At 33.7% G+C, this 18,808-nt stretch overlaps 1 protein-coding gene across 1 annotated transcript in view; it reads left to right on the top strand.

Moving 5' to 3' along the window:
* Positions 1–17,133, top strand: part of HDX (highly divergent homeobox) — a 98,076-nt gene extending 80,943 nt beyond the window's left edge. Inside the window, exons 6-10 of the mRNA XM_037038337.1 lie at positions 37–244; positions 4,059–4,138; positions 7,364–7,447; positions 12,482–12,604; positions 16,867–17,133. Coding sequence (XP_036894232.1) covers positions 37–244; positions 4,059–4,138; positions 7,364–7,447; positions 12,482–12,604; positions 16,867–16,992 — 621 coding nt within the window. The 3' untranslated portion in view covers positions 16,993–17,133. The remainder of the gene's footprint in view (positions 1–36; positions 245–4,058; positions 4,139–7,363; positions 7,448–12,481; positions 12,605–16,866) is intronic.
* The last annotated feature ends 1,675 nt before the right edge of the window (positions 17,134–18,808 follow it).

The raw sequence follows: 18,808 nt of genomic DNA, 5'->3' as shown, positions 1-18,808 counted from the left end.
GTTTACAAAGCTTCCTCTTATATTTCTCTTATAAAGACTTGGATTGGGAATCGAAGGAGGAAATATCGTTTAATGGGGATTGAAGTTCCACCTCCAAGGGGAGGACCTGCTGATTTTTCTGAGCAGCTAGAGTCTGGTTCTTTGTCTGCACTCACAACAGGAGAGGAAGCTGGTCCTGAAGTAGAAGAGGATAATGACAGAAATGATGAAGTATCCATCTGCTTGTCTGAAGGAAGCTCTCAAGGTATTTCATATGCTGTGCCTCCTAATAATACTTTTTGTCAACTTAATGCAGTTTCACTTTATTTTCATCTTACTGGACTACAAATCTAAAGTCCCCAAAACATTTGATCAAACATTTTTAAAGAAATGGATTTATTTGTATTCATAGGTATTTTAATTTTTGAAAGCTTTGGAAAGTATTTTGAGGTTCCCATTTCAGAAGAAAAATACCATTTAACTTCAAATAAAATCATTTCCTGTTGTGAGGCAATAATCTGATAAAAGGAAATTACAAAACCCCCTACGGAGAATTTCATTCCCCAACTCCCACTTCCCCACCTGAGACATAATTTTAAAAAATAAGGAGTTAATGGAGAAAAGTGAATAAATTTTAAGGTTGCTAATGGACCACTGCTTCTACACTGGAATCCTTTGTCATTTAACAGAGTATTCTCTAGACAGCTGACATAATAATCAAGATTTAATGAGAAAAATAAGAGAGAATTTAATGCCTGAATCAAAATATACTTGATGGGAAGTGAGTGTCTAGAATTCCTCTCACTGGCTTATTTTTCACAGCTGCATGGTAAGCTTTTCATTCTCATCCAAAAGTGCACCAGAAGAACACTAAAGAATTATCAACTACTGAAAAGAGCCTTTTTTGTTATGTTTTATACTAATTCTGTCCTATTCGCTTCCTTATTTCGCTGGTGGAGAATAGTAATCTGAGTGATTTAACTGTGTGATCTTTTTGTAATGATTAAGTAAATTATGTCATCTGGCCTAGATGAATATCATACCTTTAAAATACACTAACCATATTCTCTTCTAGTTATGGAAATATAGTTATATGTAAGTTTACTTTGAGATTTCCATTAATTACATGACTTATTAGAGACAGAATAATAAGTATCTGACCATACTACTTCAAAAACCTAATAACTCGAAATTCAGGGTCCTTTATAATATAGCTGTTGATTCAACAGGATTAGTCTTCCAAATATTTAAGGAAAAAATGCCTTTAAATCAGGTCTTACATTTTACATGTTAAAATCAACTGAAAAGTTGATTAAAATCACATTAAAAGTTCCTAGAAAAAAATTCTACAAGCAAAAACAAGAATCATTTTTAAAACATAGTAAAAGGCAGATTTAGCCAAAGTCACTAAAAAGTGCTGTTGATCTTTCAGCAGTTTCAATTCCATTTTTTTGCTTCTTAGAAAATAGGCACTTCCCTGATACAGAGCTTCTGACTTAACTCTAACTTCTACCACCCACCTTCATTTCTCCCCTTTCCTTTTCCTTTCCCTGTATAGAGTAAAAGAGGTTGTTATTGATTTTTTTTTAAAAAGCTACCCAGCTGGACCCGTCATTTAACTGAAAACTCTAGCAGAAGTAGTAGATGACTCAGCTCCTTAATTTCAAGTTCTATGTCTGCCAAATATACTTACCATTGAGCAATTTTAAAGATTCCTCCTACTCTGAGAAGCAAACTGCTTAATGTATAGGAACAATTACTATATATATATATATATATATATATATATATATATACTTTAAATTTGATAACAAAGTCTTATTTTAGCTGTATCTATTATGTGGATGTGTGCGTGAAAGATAAGTCTACATACCGTTATTATGACCACCACATTAAGTGCCCTCTAGAGTTTTTACTCATTAATAATTCCACTCATTTGTTTAATTTCCAATTAACAAGGCTGCTTTTCTTGAGGAATAACCAGGCACATTAACAGTATTTAGCTTTCAAACTTTCAGTAATGTGGAAGCTATCTGTAAGCAGCAACAAAAAAATTGCCTTATTCAGCTGTGTGACTCCATAACTTTCTATTTTAGAAAGCCTCAAAACAATTTTATTTACATTTTATAAAACAATTAACCATGTATAAATATGTTTGGGTAAAGCAGAACTGTGTACAAAGTCATGAACAAGTGAGAATAGAAATATAAGGCAAACCAATGAAGAATGATTCCAGTAATGATCTTGTCAATGAACAATATAACCCCTATTCTGAGGGCACCAGTACTAATACCAGCTCTGAGCTAAACTTGATGACAATTTTTCCTCCCTTTATTTCATTTAGTTTCTGATTACATAGAACTTGAAATGCCTGTGATTTGAAATGTTTAAATAACAAAAAGATAATAGTTTCCTCTGTCTAGGGATCATTCTTTTATTTAAAAAATTAAATTGAACTTTGCATTAAAACTCTGGTAAAATTTGCCTGGATACTTAAGCTGTAATTTTCTAGTCAAATATGAGTTCTTGGATCAGCCATGTTTTCCTCCTAATCATCCCCATGTTCATGCAGAACATACCTATATGTCTTTCTATGAAAAGGAATGGACTCGAAAAATCTTAGGAGGCTGGTATATTTTGTTATGCTTTATATGGTGAAATAAAAGGTCAGTTACCTAGGGGCTGAAAAGATCCACTAGTATTTATATAAATAATCTTTATGATATTGTTACAGAACAAAGGACCTGGCCCTGAGTTGGGGCTGCCTAGGGCCAGGTGTAGTGTGTGGGTGCTTCACTTCATGTAGGAAGGACTTCACAACATGCGTCCATGTGACCATGAGGACACATTTATGAAAGCTGGGGACAGTGACACAAGGAAAGGCTTACATAGAGGAAGCAACAGGAGAGTCTAGGCAGGGCTGCGTTAGCTAACTGGGACGTCAAAGAAAAGGAGGCCTTAGAGAAATGATCGTGGGTGGGGGTGGTTACCCTGGGACAACTACTGTTGCCCATTGCTCCCCTAGTTGCATGTCTTAGGGTCCCTTAGAGTTTAGGAGATACATGCCTGTGGGGGAAGAAGAGCAGAAAGGGAATGGTGTGCTGCTCCCCAGACAAAGAGCAGCCTGCTCAGGGCCTTTGTCTTGTGGCTTTCATAAGCTCTCTTGCAGGAGGGAACCCTAGGGGAGGACTCAGGGGACGGTTTTAGCAGAATATTCATCAGTTCTCCAGGTGTGCCCTTTCAGGGTCATAGTCTCCACTGATTGGACAGTGATTGGGCCGGGGGTCCTTAGTCATCATAACTGATCCTAAGTAATCCCATGACTCTGCTGCTTTTCTGGGCCCAGAGCTGAAAAATACAACTGATTCCTAGATGTCATCTCTAGGGAGGTGGCCTTCTGATCTGGCTGTAAATTGCTCAGCCATTGGTTCAACTGTCTGTCTCAATTTCCCTGTTCTACTTGCCCAGGAACTTTCATGGCTTTTTACTTATCTGCCTCAAAATGGCACTGCAGAAAGAACAGGGAGAAATGTTGCTGCCCTGTTTCCCTAAGAAATGGAGATAATGTAAAATTGGTGGTTATATAGTACACACCTGATGCCGTGAACTAGCCACTTCCCCTAGCTCAGCACAGAGAGCTTTTTAGTGGACTGGTTTCTCCGAATTAATTTTTTCTTTTATTTTTTTTATTTCTCATTTTCAGAATACAATATTTTGATCATAAAAGGAATATATGTTCATTACAGGAAATACATCTTGAATATTTTATTATCCACTATTCTTTTACTTCATTTTTAGTAGCTTCACAATTTATTGTAGGGATAGGTCGTAAATGACTTATGTTGCTTCCTTTTTGTTTTATAGTTATAAACAATGCAGTAGTGACCATCCTTGTAGTTTTACCAATCCACATTTATTTCCTTAGAACACATTTCAGAAGTAGAATTGCTTATCAAAGCATATATAGAGTGAATTTGCCATTTGTGCTTTTTAAAAATAAATTATTTTATTGTTCTTGAAGGAAGCATTCTTAATAGGTTTTGAGGAATGAAAAATTAAGTCATGCCTTTTTTCTATAGAAGAATCCAATGAAGTTGTTCCTAGTGAAAGAAGGGCTGGTAAGGAGGAGGACCACCAGGCAGTATCTGAAGATAATGTGGTATGTAGAGTTTGAAGTTATTTCCTCATTACATGATGAATTTCAGGGATATGTCTTGAGTTGATGACATCAGTATTGTCAGAATAAAGCCTTGCTCCATTTTGCAAACTAAAACAAAACTGTTAGCAATGAAATTATAAATCTTTGGGGGTTTAACAAATGAAATTTAAAGCACTGTCAATTCAACCTCATATTTTTATTTAGGAGATTTGCAAATATAAAAACCTTATGCTTACTACACACTGGATGTTTTACACATAACAAGTTATTTTTCTTCAATGCATTTAGCAAGGAGCAAATTTTTTCTCATTTGACAGATGGCTGAATTAAAACAGACTAGCCTGATATTATCAAAGAAACTTTTGTTAGTTCTGAGACTTGTATTCAAATATTCCTTAGTCTAGGGTCTCTCTTTAGACCATATTTATATATTATGTTTGGGACCTTTTCTTCTTTCTAGTTAATTGAACTCTATTAGTTATCATAAAAATTGTAGAAATGGAGGAAAGAGCATTAAGCAACTGAATGGCAGGCAGAGACAGGTTATGTGTGGAATAAAATCAGTTTTGTAAAAATCTAAACAGTATTGTTATACAGATGGAATTGTCCTTTAAGCAGCTGTTTTAGCAGTACCTGTTTATATTATGACTCTAAAATAATATAGATACTGAGATATTATTAAAGTCAGACATAGAGGAGAATGTTATTGTGCTTTGTTTTTGCCTTTAAACAGCATTTTATGTTTAATTGTAACCTTTAAAAATGGTCCCTATAATGGATTTTTCTGCCACAAAATGGCAATAACTTCAAGACTTACCCTTGCTTTCATTACAAACATTGTTTATCTGGCACTATAACCCTACCACATCTCCTTAATAAAAGTTAAGCACATAAAATACAGTTTTGTTCTTTTTTTATAAACATCAACAATATATAACAGTGTCTTCCACCACATGCAGAATATAGTTTAGGGTTGCATTTTATTGATTTTAATCCTGATTTAATTTGATATTTGACCTTTCTAACACTAAATTCAATGAGCACATAGGAAAATAAGCCTTTATTTTGAGGCAAAGTCATCTTTTCACTATATAGCTCATAATAATAGTTTTCCACAATTCTTTTTTTAATATTTTTATTTATTTATTTTTAGAGGGGAAGGGAAGGAGAGAAGGAGAGAAATATCAATGTATGGTTGCCTCTTGTGAGTCCCCTGCTGGGAACTGGCCTGCAACCCAGGCTTGTGCCCTGACTGGGAATCAAACCGAGACCGAGATCGTGTGGTTCGCAGGCCCGCGCTCAATCCACTGAACTACACCAGCCAGGGTTCTCTACAATTCTTAACTGTGCTCATATTCTTATATCCCACCAAGTAATAATATTCTCTGCTGTAGATTTGAAATACATTATACAAGTTATGTATGGTTACTTAAAAATTAGAACCTTTTTCCCCCTAGAGACATGCTCATTTTAGCCTGAATTTCTCTGAACTGGATCTCCTTTGCTTCAGGCATTCGAAGATAATGAATGAAGTCATGGCATGGGATGACTCACAGTCACTTAGGCACTTAATTTCTCAAGAACGATTGATTTTCAGAGACAAAAGTCCAAACTTTCAAAGGTTGATCTCCTCTGCCTGTAACTTTTGAATGTCCCCAATTATTCATGGATAACAAATCACAAAGACATATAAGACCCATTTATATGCACAAATCTATACAGTGGCCTTTGGTGCCATCCTCCTTGATTACTTAGCTACTTTTTCCCAGAACCTATACAAATATATTGAGAGTCTAAAAACAGCATCAAAAAGTATCAAATCTGAGGTCTGGTAAGAGCTGACATGATTAAGCCCTAAGTTTTTAGTGATTATAATTGAAAACAAAACATTAGATTTATCTCCAGGCAGCGGTAGAAAGCAATTTCATTGCAGCTGTCCTCCTGACTCAGAAGCCTTCAGGTCACAAACCCTGTTACGTTACTGTACTCTCATAGAGAATATGTCAAATGTGATCATTCCAAGATTGTTTGCAACTTTTAATCACCATATATATTGCTGGGTAGGAAGCTTGATTTTAGATTCTGCCCACGACATGTTGCTATTAATGTGCTTGTTCCTAAAATACTGCCTAGTGACTAGCTCTAGCTTAGCTTTTCTCTTTTTAAAAATTTCTTTTGTGTTGGCAGGGTTTAAATGTTTAAAAGTGTTTTTCCTTAACTGTGTTTTTCATACATAAAAGTAAAAATTATTTTTTAACGAGATATTAGAGTTGATTTTATCTTTGGGTTTTTTTTATCCTTACCCAAAGACATGCTCATTGATTTTAGAGAGAAGGGGAAGGAAGGAGAGAGGGAGGGAGATAAACATCGATGTGAGAGAAAAACACCAATCAGTTAGTTGCTCCTGTACACATCCCAGCTGCGGACCAAACCCTAGATATGACCCACAACCTTTCAGTTTACAGGACAATGCTCCAACCAACTGAGCCACGCCAGTCAGGGCTTAGTTTTGGTTTTCAAAAAAAATGTTCCATTATCAGAGAACTTACCTTGCCCCCATGATTGGAGCAGATTGGTTATTCTTTTCATCAGTGCTAAGTTGTTTTGTTTATTCTTTTGGCAGGTATTTAATTTGTACCTTGTATGTTCAAGATACTGTACAAACTATGCTGTACCTTGACTCAAAAGCTAAGGGCAGTTTAGAATCTCTCTCACTCTTCCTTCTTACTGTCCAGAGAAGGAAATAAATAGCCATGCTATTTTGATCATTATATCATACATATCATACATGTCTGCTTTCAATTATCTAGCTAATGGCGTGAAGTAAATAAGTGATTTTTTAAAAAATGTATTTAATGGGACTAAGTGTCATATGTTGGCATTTTACATTAGAAATTGCAAAGAAATGTGTGGGGACTTAAAAAGAAAATCTTTAAACCAATTAAGTATGGTTAGCATTACACTACCATTATAGGAAGCAAGTTCCCTGTCACTGGAGGGCACTATTTAAGCAAGATTTGAATGTCTTTTTTTCAGGTGTTACCATGAAAGATTTTTTTTTTCTATTTTAAAGTATAATCAGTAAGTTATCGAAGTTTATTCTGGATATTCTTGACTAGATAATCACATAACTAAAACTGAACTTTGAATGTATATGCTCAATGTGTTGTTGAGTGTAGTGATGATGAGCAAATCTATATTCATCAAAATTGTTCTGTGTTACAGAAAATAGAAATTATTGATGATGAAGAAAGTGATATGATGAGTAATTCTGAAGTAGAACAAGTGAATTCTTTCTTGGATTATAAGGTAAAAGTAATTTCAAATTGTGAACTCACTAAGAGAAGGTGTTCAATGAGGCAGGCTGTTACAGTACTTTTGTACTGGTTTATTTCACTCCCATTTGATAAGTTTGTTAAACTTAGAGCCTGGGGCTCTACATTGACTCTCTTAGACAACTTGGATCTCAGTCTAGGTTCCAGGCATTTTAATTAATACTGGCTGGTTCAGTGGTTATAGTTATAAACACAGAGTTTGCTTGGTAGGAGTAGGTATTGATGGTGTATGACAAGGTGATGCAGTACATAATGGTGGTTAATGCGAAATTTATGGCAATACTTTTTAAACCCAATGTTAATTTTTATAAGATGGTAAAGGGGAAATTTTTTCCAGATTTTTCCTTTGTTAATTTTATCTCGAATTGCAGCTTCCGAAGGCCATTTGTTAAAATATAATAGTATACCTGTTGTAGAAGTTGAAAACCAATCCCTAAAGCAAATACTTAATGACTCTGAATAGAAATTACCTTTTCTTAATGTCACTTGTTACTAAACTGAAAGGCTTACTTTGACAGCATACCATACACATTTTTTATTAAATTTTGACATAAGCTATCTGTCCATATGTTAATATATTTTCTGCATATACATAGAATTGCTTTCTTTTTGTTAATCAGTATCATAACTACAAGGTAACTTTGGGGCCTTCTGAAATTTTGGCCACAGAATCATTCTTTCCATACACAAAAGCCCTTCTTTTAGAATATCATAAGAGGTCAAAGCAGAGACTGGTATTTAGATTTTAACAGAGAATAATATAACATCTAATCAGAAAAAAACAACAGCTGTCATTTTTTCAAATTTTTTAAGTTTTACTATAATTGAAAGTTATGTCATTCAACAGATTGTTTAGATTGTTCTCCAAATGTTCATAACATGTCAGACTTTAAAATATTTAATATTGCAAACAAAAGGAAATTATCCATCAAAATTTATTTCACAATGCTCAACGAGCACAATACAATCTTGTATTTAAACTGTATTTCCATATAACAACATAAAGTTGTTGGTTCTAAAGTACAAGAGATCATTATCATCTCTGCCACAAGATCACATATTTCTAAATACCCAGTTCAGGATTAAAATGGCTCTGCTTGGCACAGGCTATGGAAACTACAGACAAGAGGACTGGATTGCACAGCTGTTAAGTGTGCTCCACTTAACACTCTCAAGCAGTTCCGATAGGGCTGGGCCCAGAACTCTGAGGATTCTTTCTAGGACCTTTCCCCTCTGGTGTTCCAGCAAACTTGAGAAGTCTTGGAGCTAAAAGCCAGGGCAGGGCAGAGTGTTCAGTCTAAAAATGTTAATTAACATTTTCATTGAACTCTAAAGAACATTCAGTGATTCAGTGTTTTCCATTGTGGTAAATGCTTTGGGAACAAGGGGTCTTTCACTACCCTATTAAGGATGTCTTTTATAACACATTGCCATCCTATATAAACTTGTTTAACTCTAAAAAAATTCAGACCTATATAGAAATATTTTTAATAATCATTATTTAAAATATTTTGGTCCACTTCATCTGTGAATTTTCTCAAAGTAAGGGCAAGTGAAACCTCATGTAACAGTTCTCATTGCTGATTTCAGGATGTTGATTTAAAACATCCTTATCAATTTAGAAATTTAATCTTTCTTCAGAGAACATTGCTACTTTATTTGCATACATGTTAGTTTTGGGGGGATCAAAATTACTTTGTCAGTTTCTTAATTACATTCATCATAAGATTCTTGAAGGTAGAGAGTTATTTACCTATGTGTTATCTGGTCTAGTGCTTAAGTCATAGATATCCAGTAACTAATTCCTGAGTGAATACATTAAAGTCCTTGGAATCAATTAAGACAGAAAGCTTGATAATGATAACTTTTCCATTTGCTAAATTAAACAAGTCCCCCATTATTCTTGAAATTCACTGTGGCAAAATGAAAGAATATTTCTAATATACATTTGATAATTGTTACTGTGCAACCAGCAGTGCTCGGTTTCATCATATCGGATTCAGATATGTTCCTAAAAATATTTCTAGGAGTTCTAACTCACCCAAAATGTTTATGAGACAAGTTGGTGATCTCAGTCTCTGAGGCATAAGTACTATATCATAAAATAACACTTTCAATGTTTCCTACAGTCATCTTGGAGAAGAATTGACAGAACTTACTTCAATGTAGGGAAGATTTTAATATGAGAAATGGACTAGATCTTGCATTCTGAAAGTCAGTGGCTAATGTTACCTTACTAGTTCCTCACAAACATTCTATTTACTTAGGCAAGTCTCTAAAGTACAGGTAAATTATTGCCTGTAATCTTGGAAGTATTTTATAGGCTTGCAAAAAGCAGCTCTGAAGAGAAATGTCCATAATTTTAAATGATCTCAAAGCCATTTGTGTTTTTAAAACATTGCATAAATACTGAGGAGGAGGAGGAACATTCACATGAGAAATTAAAGATCTGCATACCAACAATGCTTCATGACTTTTGCAAATGTGAATTAATGTTTTTAAAAAATTTTAATGGATTGTGAGTGCAGCTCAAAAGGACAATGCATTCAAAGGAAACACTAAGATAATGATGGTTATTATTTGAAAAGACTTCCTGGTCAGCACTTCACTAATGCTATTAATTCCGACAATAAGCACCAAAAGTACCTATATATTTAGAACTAGTCAAATGTATTATGGCAGGAGCATGTTGAAATTTATTATAATGCTGTCTTGTAAAGAAGATTGCTATAGAGTGTCTCTGGATGAGGAATTTAGCTTGAATCATCATTTGCAGATGATTCACTTGATATGAAATAGCCTGAAAAAGAAGTTTTATTAGGTAAAATAGGTCCTAAACTGAGCTGATAAAATAGTTGATGTAATAAACATGTTCATAGATTTAGTGTGACTAATGCAACTACATCCTTTCATCTCAAACAACAAAAAAATTAACTAATTTTAATGTCTTTCATGAAACTTTTTGAAAAAATGCTGTTAAAGGTCCTGCTGTGCACTTTGAGACCAATTCTCCAGCTGCAGACACTATTCATAGATTGTTTTTTGGAGGGGGGGGTAGCAAAAGGGCCAGCTAAAATAATTTATTTTTCATTTTTAGTCTGGTTTTTGACCTATAATTTCTTTGAAATTATATGAAATTCACCTCCTTATACAGTTAGATGAGTTTTTACAAGAGGACACTATTGTCTGTCCATGACTACAGTATGTTTATTCATCTACTGATGATCACTTGTGTTGTTTCTAGTGTTTGGCTATTGTGAATAAAGCTTCCAGGAATATTTATACATGTGTTTCTATGGACATATATTTCCCTTGGGTAAATACTTGAGTAGAATTGCTCAGTCAGATGGTAGGAAAGACAAGGTTTAATTTTATAAGAAACTGCAAATTATTTTTCAAAGTAGATATACTCTTTTACACTTCCATTAACAATGTATGAGACTCCAAACTGGTCCACATTCCTATCAGCATTTGCTATTGCCTGTTTCTTTAACTTTAACCATTGTAGTATGTTGGTAGTCTCATTTCCTTGTAGTTTTAATTTGCATTTCTTTAATGACAAATTATATTAAACATTTTAATGTATTCACTGCTCACTCACCCATCTTCTTTGATAAAGTATGGGTTCAAATACCTTGCCTGCTTTTTCTTTGTTTCTGATCTCATAATTATGTTGTAACAGTTCCCTCTGTGTTCTGAATGCAAGTACTTATCAGATATTTGACTTACTAACATTTTCTCCCAATATGTAGCTTGTATTTTTATTTTCTTAAGTGTCTTTTGAAAGCCAAACATTTTTACAAAGTTGTTTTTTTTTTTTTACATTTCATGCTTTTTGTGTCCCCCTTGAGAAATCTTTGTCTAACACAAGGACACAAAGATTTTCTCATCTGTTTTTCTCTAGAAGTTTTACAGTTTTAGGATTTACCTTTAGGTATATGATCCATTTCTTATTAAATTTTGTATATGATGTGAGGTAAGAGTTGATATCATTTTTAGATATACATTTATAATTATTCAATCACTGTTCTTTGAAAAATTATCCTTTCTTTGTCCATTGAATAACTTCAGCACCTTTTTTTGAAAATCAACCAGATAAACATATGTGACCATTTTTAGCACACATATTTCTGGACTTTCTGTTCTGTTCCTCTGACCTATATGTCCAATCTTTTGCCAATACTACTTATTCTTGATTTCTTGACTACTGTAGCTTTGATAGTAAATTTACTCAAACCACTTTTAAGGCCACTCTTTTGTAAGAACCTTATAACCCTGAAAACTAGAATCACCAAAGATTACTAGTATTATATTCATTTCACTGATTAGTAAACAAAGTAACAGAGAAGTTAACTGGTTCCACATTTATACAATCATTAGTAGTCTTGGCACTAAAATCCTCCAAAATCCTAGTTTACTCCTTTTTTCCTACACAACAAAGATAGTGAAGAGATAATTGGTCTCAAATTAGTGCTATAGAGTGATTTGGAAATATTTTCTGAGTAACAGACTCCTACATAAAGGCAGGGGTGCTCAGCAAACCACTTAAAACAGTTTTAGTAATAAATTTAGTCTCTGCTTGGAAAAATTATAACCTTTTTAGCTCTCAGTATTTGGCTTTGTGTATTATACATTCAACATTAATGCATCTGCAATTCCTTTTTACTTGGGGTTAATTGAGCTCTGTCTATTCTTAATCTTAATTCAAATGCTAACTAGATTTAATATAGGAGAAATCTTTCCAAGGAGAGAGCTGTTTCTTGATTTTTTTCTTACTGAAATTAATTTCATTGGATTTTTAGCAAATTGTTTTTTGTTAGTGATTTGCTTAAAATATAGCCTTTGAGTAAAAGGACAGTTTCCTTCTGTGTTTTATATTCCTTTATGCTGAAAATTTATCTTCTTTACTCTCTATCTCTAATTTTATTACTTTTTTAGAATTTTATTGTGCAACAGCTATGTATACTCTTATGTTTGCATACGGTAATTATAGTGTTTTCTCCTTCAGAATAAAGAAGTCAGATTCATTGAACATGAGCTAGAGATTCAAAAGCAAAAGTACTTTAAACTTCAGAAGTTTGTCAGAAGCTTGATACTAGCTATGAAAGCTGAAGATAAGGAACAACAACAGGTAGGTTCCAGAAGTGAATAGTAAGCTGTAATATATCATGTTGAATAATGGCATGTCACACTTGGGTTTTTCATATATATATATATATATATATATATATATATATATATATATATATANATATATATATATATATATATATTTGTACTTCATCCCTGCTTTCCATCAAGGAAAGATTTGTTACTTAGAACCTTTTCAGCACAGAATTTTTGATATTACATACTCAGAAGTGTGTGTGCTGCTTTAGTGGAAAATGAAAATAACTGATTAATATATTTTAATTCCAAGTTAATCTTAAATAAAATTTAAAAGATTGTATTTATTTTTAGAGAGAGGGGAAGGGAGGGAGAAAGAGAGGGAGAGAAACATCAATGTGTGGTTGCCTCTCACATGGTCCCCACTGGGGACCTGGCCTGCAACCCAGGCAGATGCCCTGACTGGGAATTGAACCAGGGAACTTTTGGTGTGTGAGACAATGCCCAACCCACCGAGTCACAACAGTCAGGGCTAAATAGGGATTGAAATCTGATAATTTTAAAGAAATTCTCAAAATGTAAAGACCACTACCTTAACTAAAGAGGCACATATTTGGGAATCTTTGTGAATAAAATTTTATACCAATTTATTATGCTTGCTAAAAAGAATTATAGAACTCTAGTGGTCTATTTAATACTTGAATGGTACCAAATTTGCCTCTGAATTGTATACTCTCCTGTTGATTCCTTGTTAGAATAGTTCAATATGAGTAGTATATCACAAAGGTAACCATTAATTAAGAAGCAGTCTAAGAAGCTTTTATTCATCGAAGAACCTCAAGAGTACAAAAACGTATCCCTTATATCCTAACAAGACTGAACATATCACCCCAGACATCTCCAGAGGGAAAATAGTCTTAGTATCTCACAATTCTCCCTTTTTAAAAAAAAGAAAAAGTCTTTATTTTTCACGGAAGTACAGAACAACAAAATTTAAACTAATATGATTTAGTGATGAGGTTCAAACTAGCACACACATTATGTTTCCAGTTTCATGGATTTTGCTCTCCCTGTGGCACACACAGAGACATCCCAAGACATTAATCTTTTGTTACCTTTGCCAGATTTTTAAAGAAAATTGCTTTATTATGTGATCTATGCATATCCCATGAGATACTTTCTGAAAATGTGTTTGTTTTTATGAACCTAAGCTAAAGATTTTCAGAATAAGTTGATGGTCTTGAACATGGTCCCATTGGTACTATAACTTTTAAATAACTGGAAGAATACTAGGTCCAACCAGAGGAATAATTTAGAGTATGGTCCTAATCCCCAAAGTCATAGTCTGGCTTTGAATTCAGAGTTAGACAGCCAGCTAAATGGCAGGTGTCTATGTCTCTTGATATCTAAAAATAACATACAAATTACATTTTCTTTGCTAATTCTAACCTCATGTTAATAGGTTGCTTCTGTTCCCTAAAATCACTAACAAATAAGAAGAGTAACTACTTTACATTTTACTTTTCTCCTTCTCTTATACTTTTCTTCTGATAAAAACTAATGAACTAAGATATGGACAAAATGTTGGGGGAGAAACAGAGAATGTTATACAAAAACCATACTAAAAGTCATAGCTTACAAATTAAGCACTCAAATAGAAACTACTGATGTTCATAGTTGATATCAGGTATAATGGATCTCAAAATATGATCTCAAAATACAGCAGACACTAATTTAATTATCCCATAAAAGTTATTCAGATGATGTCTTAAATTACTGATTTAACACTATGAAATTCTTAGAGGTTTATTTCTAGAAGGAATGTGTTTCATTGGATTCCCATTTTTAAAAAAATCTTAAGTGTTTTTCCATTCATCTTGATATAGGTCAGTTGAGTGAGATAAGTGGCACACAGAATATTTTGCCCCAATGAAGCAAACCCAGTGTCAAAAATATATAATACAGTCTGACTGAAATATTATACTACTTAAAGGTTTTTTGTAATCAATGGCCATTTTAAAATAAATATAATATTGCCAACCCTGTTCTATCATTAGTTATGGTCTTTCTTCCCCTGATAATTCAGTATGTGATCCTAGCCAGGTCAATTGCCTTTCTTCAACTTCAATTTCTCCACTTTGCAAGTAAGATGAGAATGATTAACATAATGGAACTTGGCATTCACTCCCTAGGGCCCAGAATAAGTGTTAGAGAGACTGATGTTATATTTGGGAAGTGCTGTAATCTTTTGGGAAGAGTGCCAGTCAGTCAAACTGAAGATAGATTGATGAAGAACCTGTAGTAAGAAAAGTTAATCATGTTAGTACCTAAGAAAAAGGCAATTCCAGCAATTGACATGTTCTAAAGATTTGTTCAGTGTACCAATGTTGCAGTCTAGTAAGATACTGAAAAAAATTTTGAAGCCATCTTTATGTATTAGTAGTTCCCTATATTGACTCAAATAATAAAGTTTTTCTATTTCATACTATATTCATTTTGTTGGACAACTATGTGAAATTTAAAGAGAAAGAAATAAATAATTGTGTTTCTTTGATTTTAAGGTCTCCCATCTAGAATTTAGATTGTCACTAATCTGCTCATCCACTTGACTTTCCAATTACTCTAAGCACTTTGCCCTCTCTAATATAGCTTCTTCACAATTACAAAATGAACTAAATCCCGTGATATATTCCTTATAAACCATGATCAGCCAATGTCAGCAAAAGTTTTGTTTCACCTAAACTGGGTTAGTGGTAAACAACTGTTACAGAAGAAAATGGCATTGTGCCTTATTTTTATGGTGCGACCTAGCACCTTAAAAAGCATGTAGTACTTATAGGTGACTGCTTTCTAAATACTCTCAATTTCAGCAGGATATTCAAGAACTACTTAATAATATAAAATAAATTCATTTTTTCAGACATGAGTTAGTCTTTCCTTATGCAGCTTCAGAAAAAGGAGAAAGTTTCTAATCTTGCCTCTCTGCTATTTGAGACAAAAAGTATAGGATTTTGGCCCTGGCTGGTATAGCTCAGTGGACTGAGCATGAGCCTGTGAACCAAAGGATTGAGGTTCAATTCCCCGTCAGGGCATATGCCTGGGTTGCAGGCCAGTTCCCAGCAGGAGACACACCAGAGGCAACCATACATTGATATTTCTCCCCTTCTCTTCCCCTCTAAAGATAAATAAATAAAATCTTTTTTAATAGTATAGGATTTTAGTTTTCATTTGTTTTAATAAAAGAATATGACAATACTGTCTTATTTCAACAGTGGGCTTCATATGTTCTTCAACATGCCCTGTCTTTCTATTCCTTAATCAGGTAGTAAGAAACTTGCATTTGTTTCTGTTCCCTTGGTCTTTCCTTACCTCTGTATACAAAGTCCACATTACAAGTAATGCTATCTAAAAACTGCCCAGATATGCTTACATTATTTTTAGTGTTGGGAGTAGCAAATCAGTAATTTACTCCACAATTTCTTATAGACAAGTAGGTATCAACACTGTCAGCCATGTAAAACTTGATTAATCATTTATTTCTCTAGAGTGGATGCATGTTTTGCAACTCTAGGTGAAACAATTACACCATGGCAAAACTTAGTTCTTGTCTCTTGACTTATCCTAATTACTCCAGCAGAGAAATGACCAGTCCTCTAGATACATCATTACACAGCTAAATTCACTGGTTCAGCTTTTACCCTCATGGGTGCTTGGCCATCTGTAGATATATGGGCATAGCCTAAGAAAAGAAAAAAATATCGCTTAGTCTTTTCAAGTTGTTAAAGTTCAGTCTAAAGTAAAATAGTTGAACTTATCTCTTAATGGCTAAGTTCTTTCCCCAACTGAAGTATAAAATAGCCTTTTGTGAAATGCGTTTTTCTCTGAAAGACAGCATAACTAGGCAGGGATATTTTAATGAGGAATATAATTTTAAAGCCCTTTAGCAGTGATCAGTGAACACTCAAAACTAGTACAGAAATCATTTATCTCAAACACTTCAAAGCACTTGTTACAGAATAGTTGTTCATCTCATTCCTGATTTCCCTTTTGTCCAAGGTTCTACTTTATATAATCCACACTCTCGAGATCTAGTACATTGTTACTTCCTTAATAGTGTATTATTTTTTTTCTTTTAGGTGAGATATCATATAAGGCCCTGAAAGATAAACGCTCCTTTTTAAAATCCATGAGAAAAAAATCAACATGAGAGGACTGTAACTATTAACATAAAGTTTGGGGAAAATCTGTCCACATACTAATTCAAAAATATTGATTTTTCTGTCTCAGGCACTGCTGTCAGATTTACCTCCTGAATTAGAAGAGATGGATTTCAATCATGCCTCACCAGAGCCTGACGATACCTCATTCAGTGTGTCTTCTTTATCAGAGAAAAATGCCTCAGACAGTGTGTGATTTAAGGGGGCTGGTGTATGATGCAGCCATTAGGCTGCCTAATAGGTGTGCTTTTCAAGATAACTGCATTCTGTTTCCCTGATATTCTTCAGTTGCAAAAATATATCATTGAAACCATTGTATTGTGAAGAATGGCAAGATACAATGTGTGAAATTTAAAAATTGTTTGACACTTTTTCTCAAAGTGATAGAAATCTGAACAAATAACTTTAATTTTGAGCAAATTAACTATGAAATGCATAATGTCTCATTTTTTATTTCTTTTTTAGTTTTATAGAAGAATCTTAGTTTTAATAATAGTTTTGGACAGAGACACAAAAGTTTTTCAACATGGCTTATCAAGTTGCTTACTGAAGCTTGGTTATTGTTTTTGTCACCATCATATCTTTTTTCTTTCTCTCTCTTTTTCCTAACATACACTTTTACTCAGGAAAGTGGACTGAAAATTGAAACAAAACTTTGAAAGTGATTTAACCTGGCAGAGTCTTTGAATTTATTTTTCAAACTCTACAAAAATTTGACTTAAGCTAATGATTGAAAATGGAAGTGATTACTAGTATATAATTGTAAATTATTGGTAGTCTTCATTAACTGACCCAAATATTTGGGGGGAGGGGGGTGAGCACTATGGAAAAATAATTCACCAACTTGAAGTTAAATGAACTAAGTGTACAGAAACAAAATGTTGAAAAGATTAGTCTTAATGGGAATTCTTCATTGCTGCAAATGACAATTATTGATAAAATTCACATTCTACTAGTAAAATTGTGTAACTGAGTTAGATGAAATGTTGCACAAATATTAGAAGTTTATCACCACCTTCTTAATATTTTTTTTTACTTTTTTTGTTTCATGAAATAACACGTATGGTAAGCCACTAAGATTTTTTTTTAAATCTAGTCATTCAGCTTTGTCACAAGTTTTACCTCATTTCCATGTGAGGCGTGTACAGAGCCATCAGCCAAGGATAATATCCAAAAAGAGTTATACAACTTTGGTTGTAAATCACAGTCCTCTGGATTTCCTGGTTACTATTGTATGGGCATGCTACCCAGTTATTCTATTAGCAGGTACCAGGTGGCAACACAATGTAGACAATTCTTTGCAGACTTTCCCTTCCCAGTACCAGATGGCATAACCAGGCCCATAAAAAGGAAAATGCCAGTTTCTCCCTGACCACACAGTATCATATATTTTGGGGTTGGGAGTGTGGAATCATGTTGTGTGGTTAAATTATTATCTATATATTTAAAAAGTTAATGAAGTATATTTTCCATAAAAACAACTGTAAACCTACTTTTGCCCCACCATGTATTGTAATAACTATGTATGGTGTCAGGTGGGTACTAGAATTATCAGGAGTATCACTTCTTAAGTTATACTTGTCTAACCATTATGTTGTATACCTGAAACTATTATAAAGTAATATTGAATGTTAACTGTAATTGAACCATAAAAAATAAATAAAAATTTCAACAATGTAAAAAATAGTTAATGAAGTAGCTTAGATCGCTCTTTTGGCCATCAAGTTTCTATGTCAGATATTTTTGTAATTTTTAAAGAGACCTATTTGCTTTTAGACACAGGGAAACAGAGGGAGAAAGAGAGGGAGAGAAACATCAGTGTATAGTTGCCTCTCACATGCCCCCTACTAGGGACCTGGTCCGAAACCCAGGGATGTGCCCTGACTGGGAATCAAACCAGTGACCCTTTTGTTCACAGGCCAGCACTCAATCCACTGAGCCACACAAACCAGGTCTATTTTTGTAATTTTTAAGAAAAACCAATTTTGATCTTGGAATTCAGATATGGATTT

Source organism: Sturnira hondurensis, unplaced genomic scaffold (assembly GCF_014824575.4).
Source record: "Sturnira hondurensis isolate 20B ecotype Veracruz unplaced genomic scaffold, ASM1482457v3 Scaffold0024230, whole genome shotgun sequence".
NCBI lineage: Eukaryota > Metazoa > Chordata > Mammalia > Chiroptera > Phyllostomidae > Sturnira > Sturnira hondurensis.
Note: the sequence above shows the minus strand (reverse complement) of the source record. Positions and strands in the feature narration are given on the sequence as shown.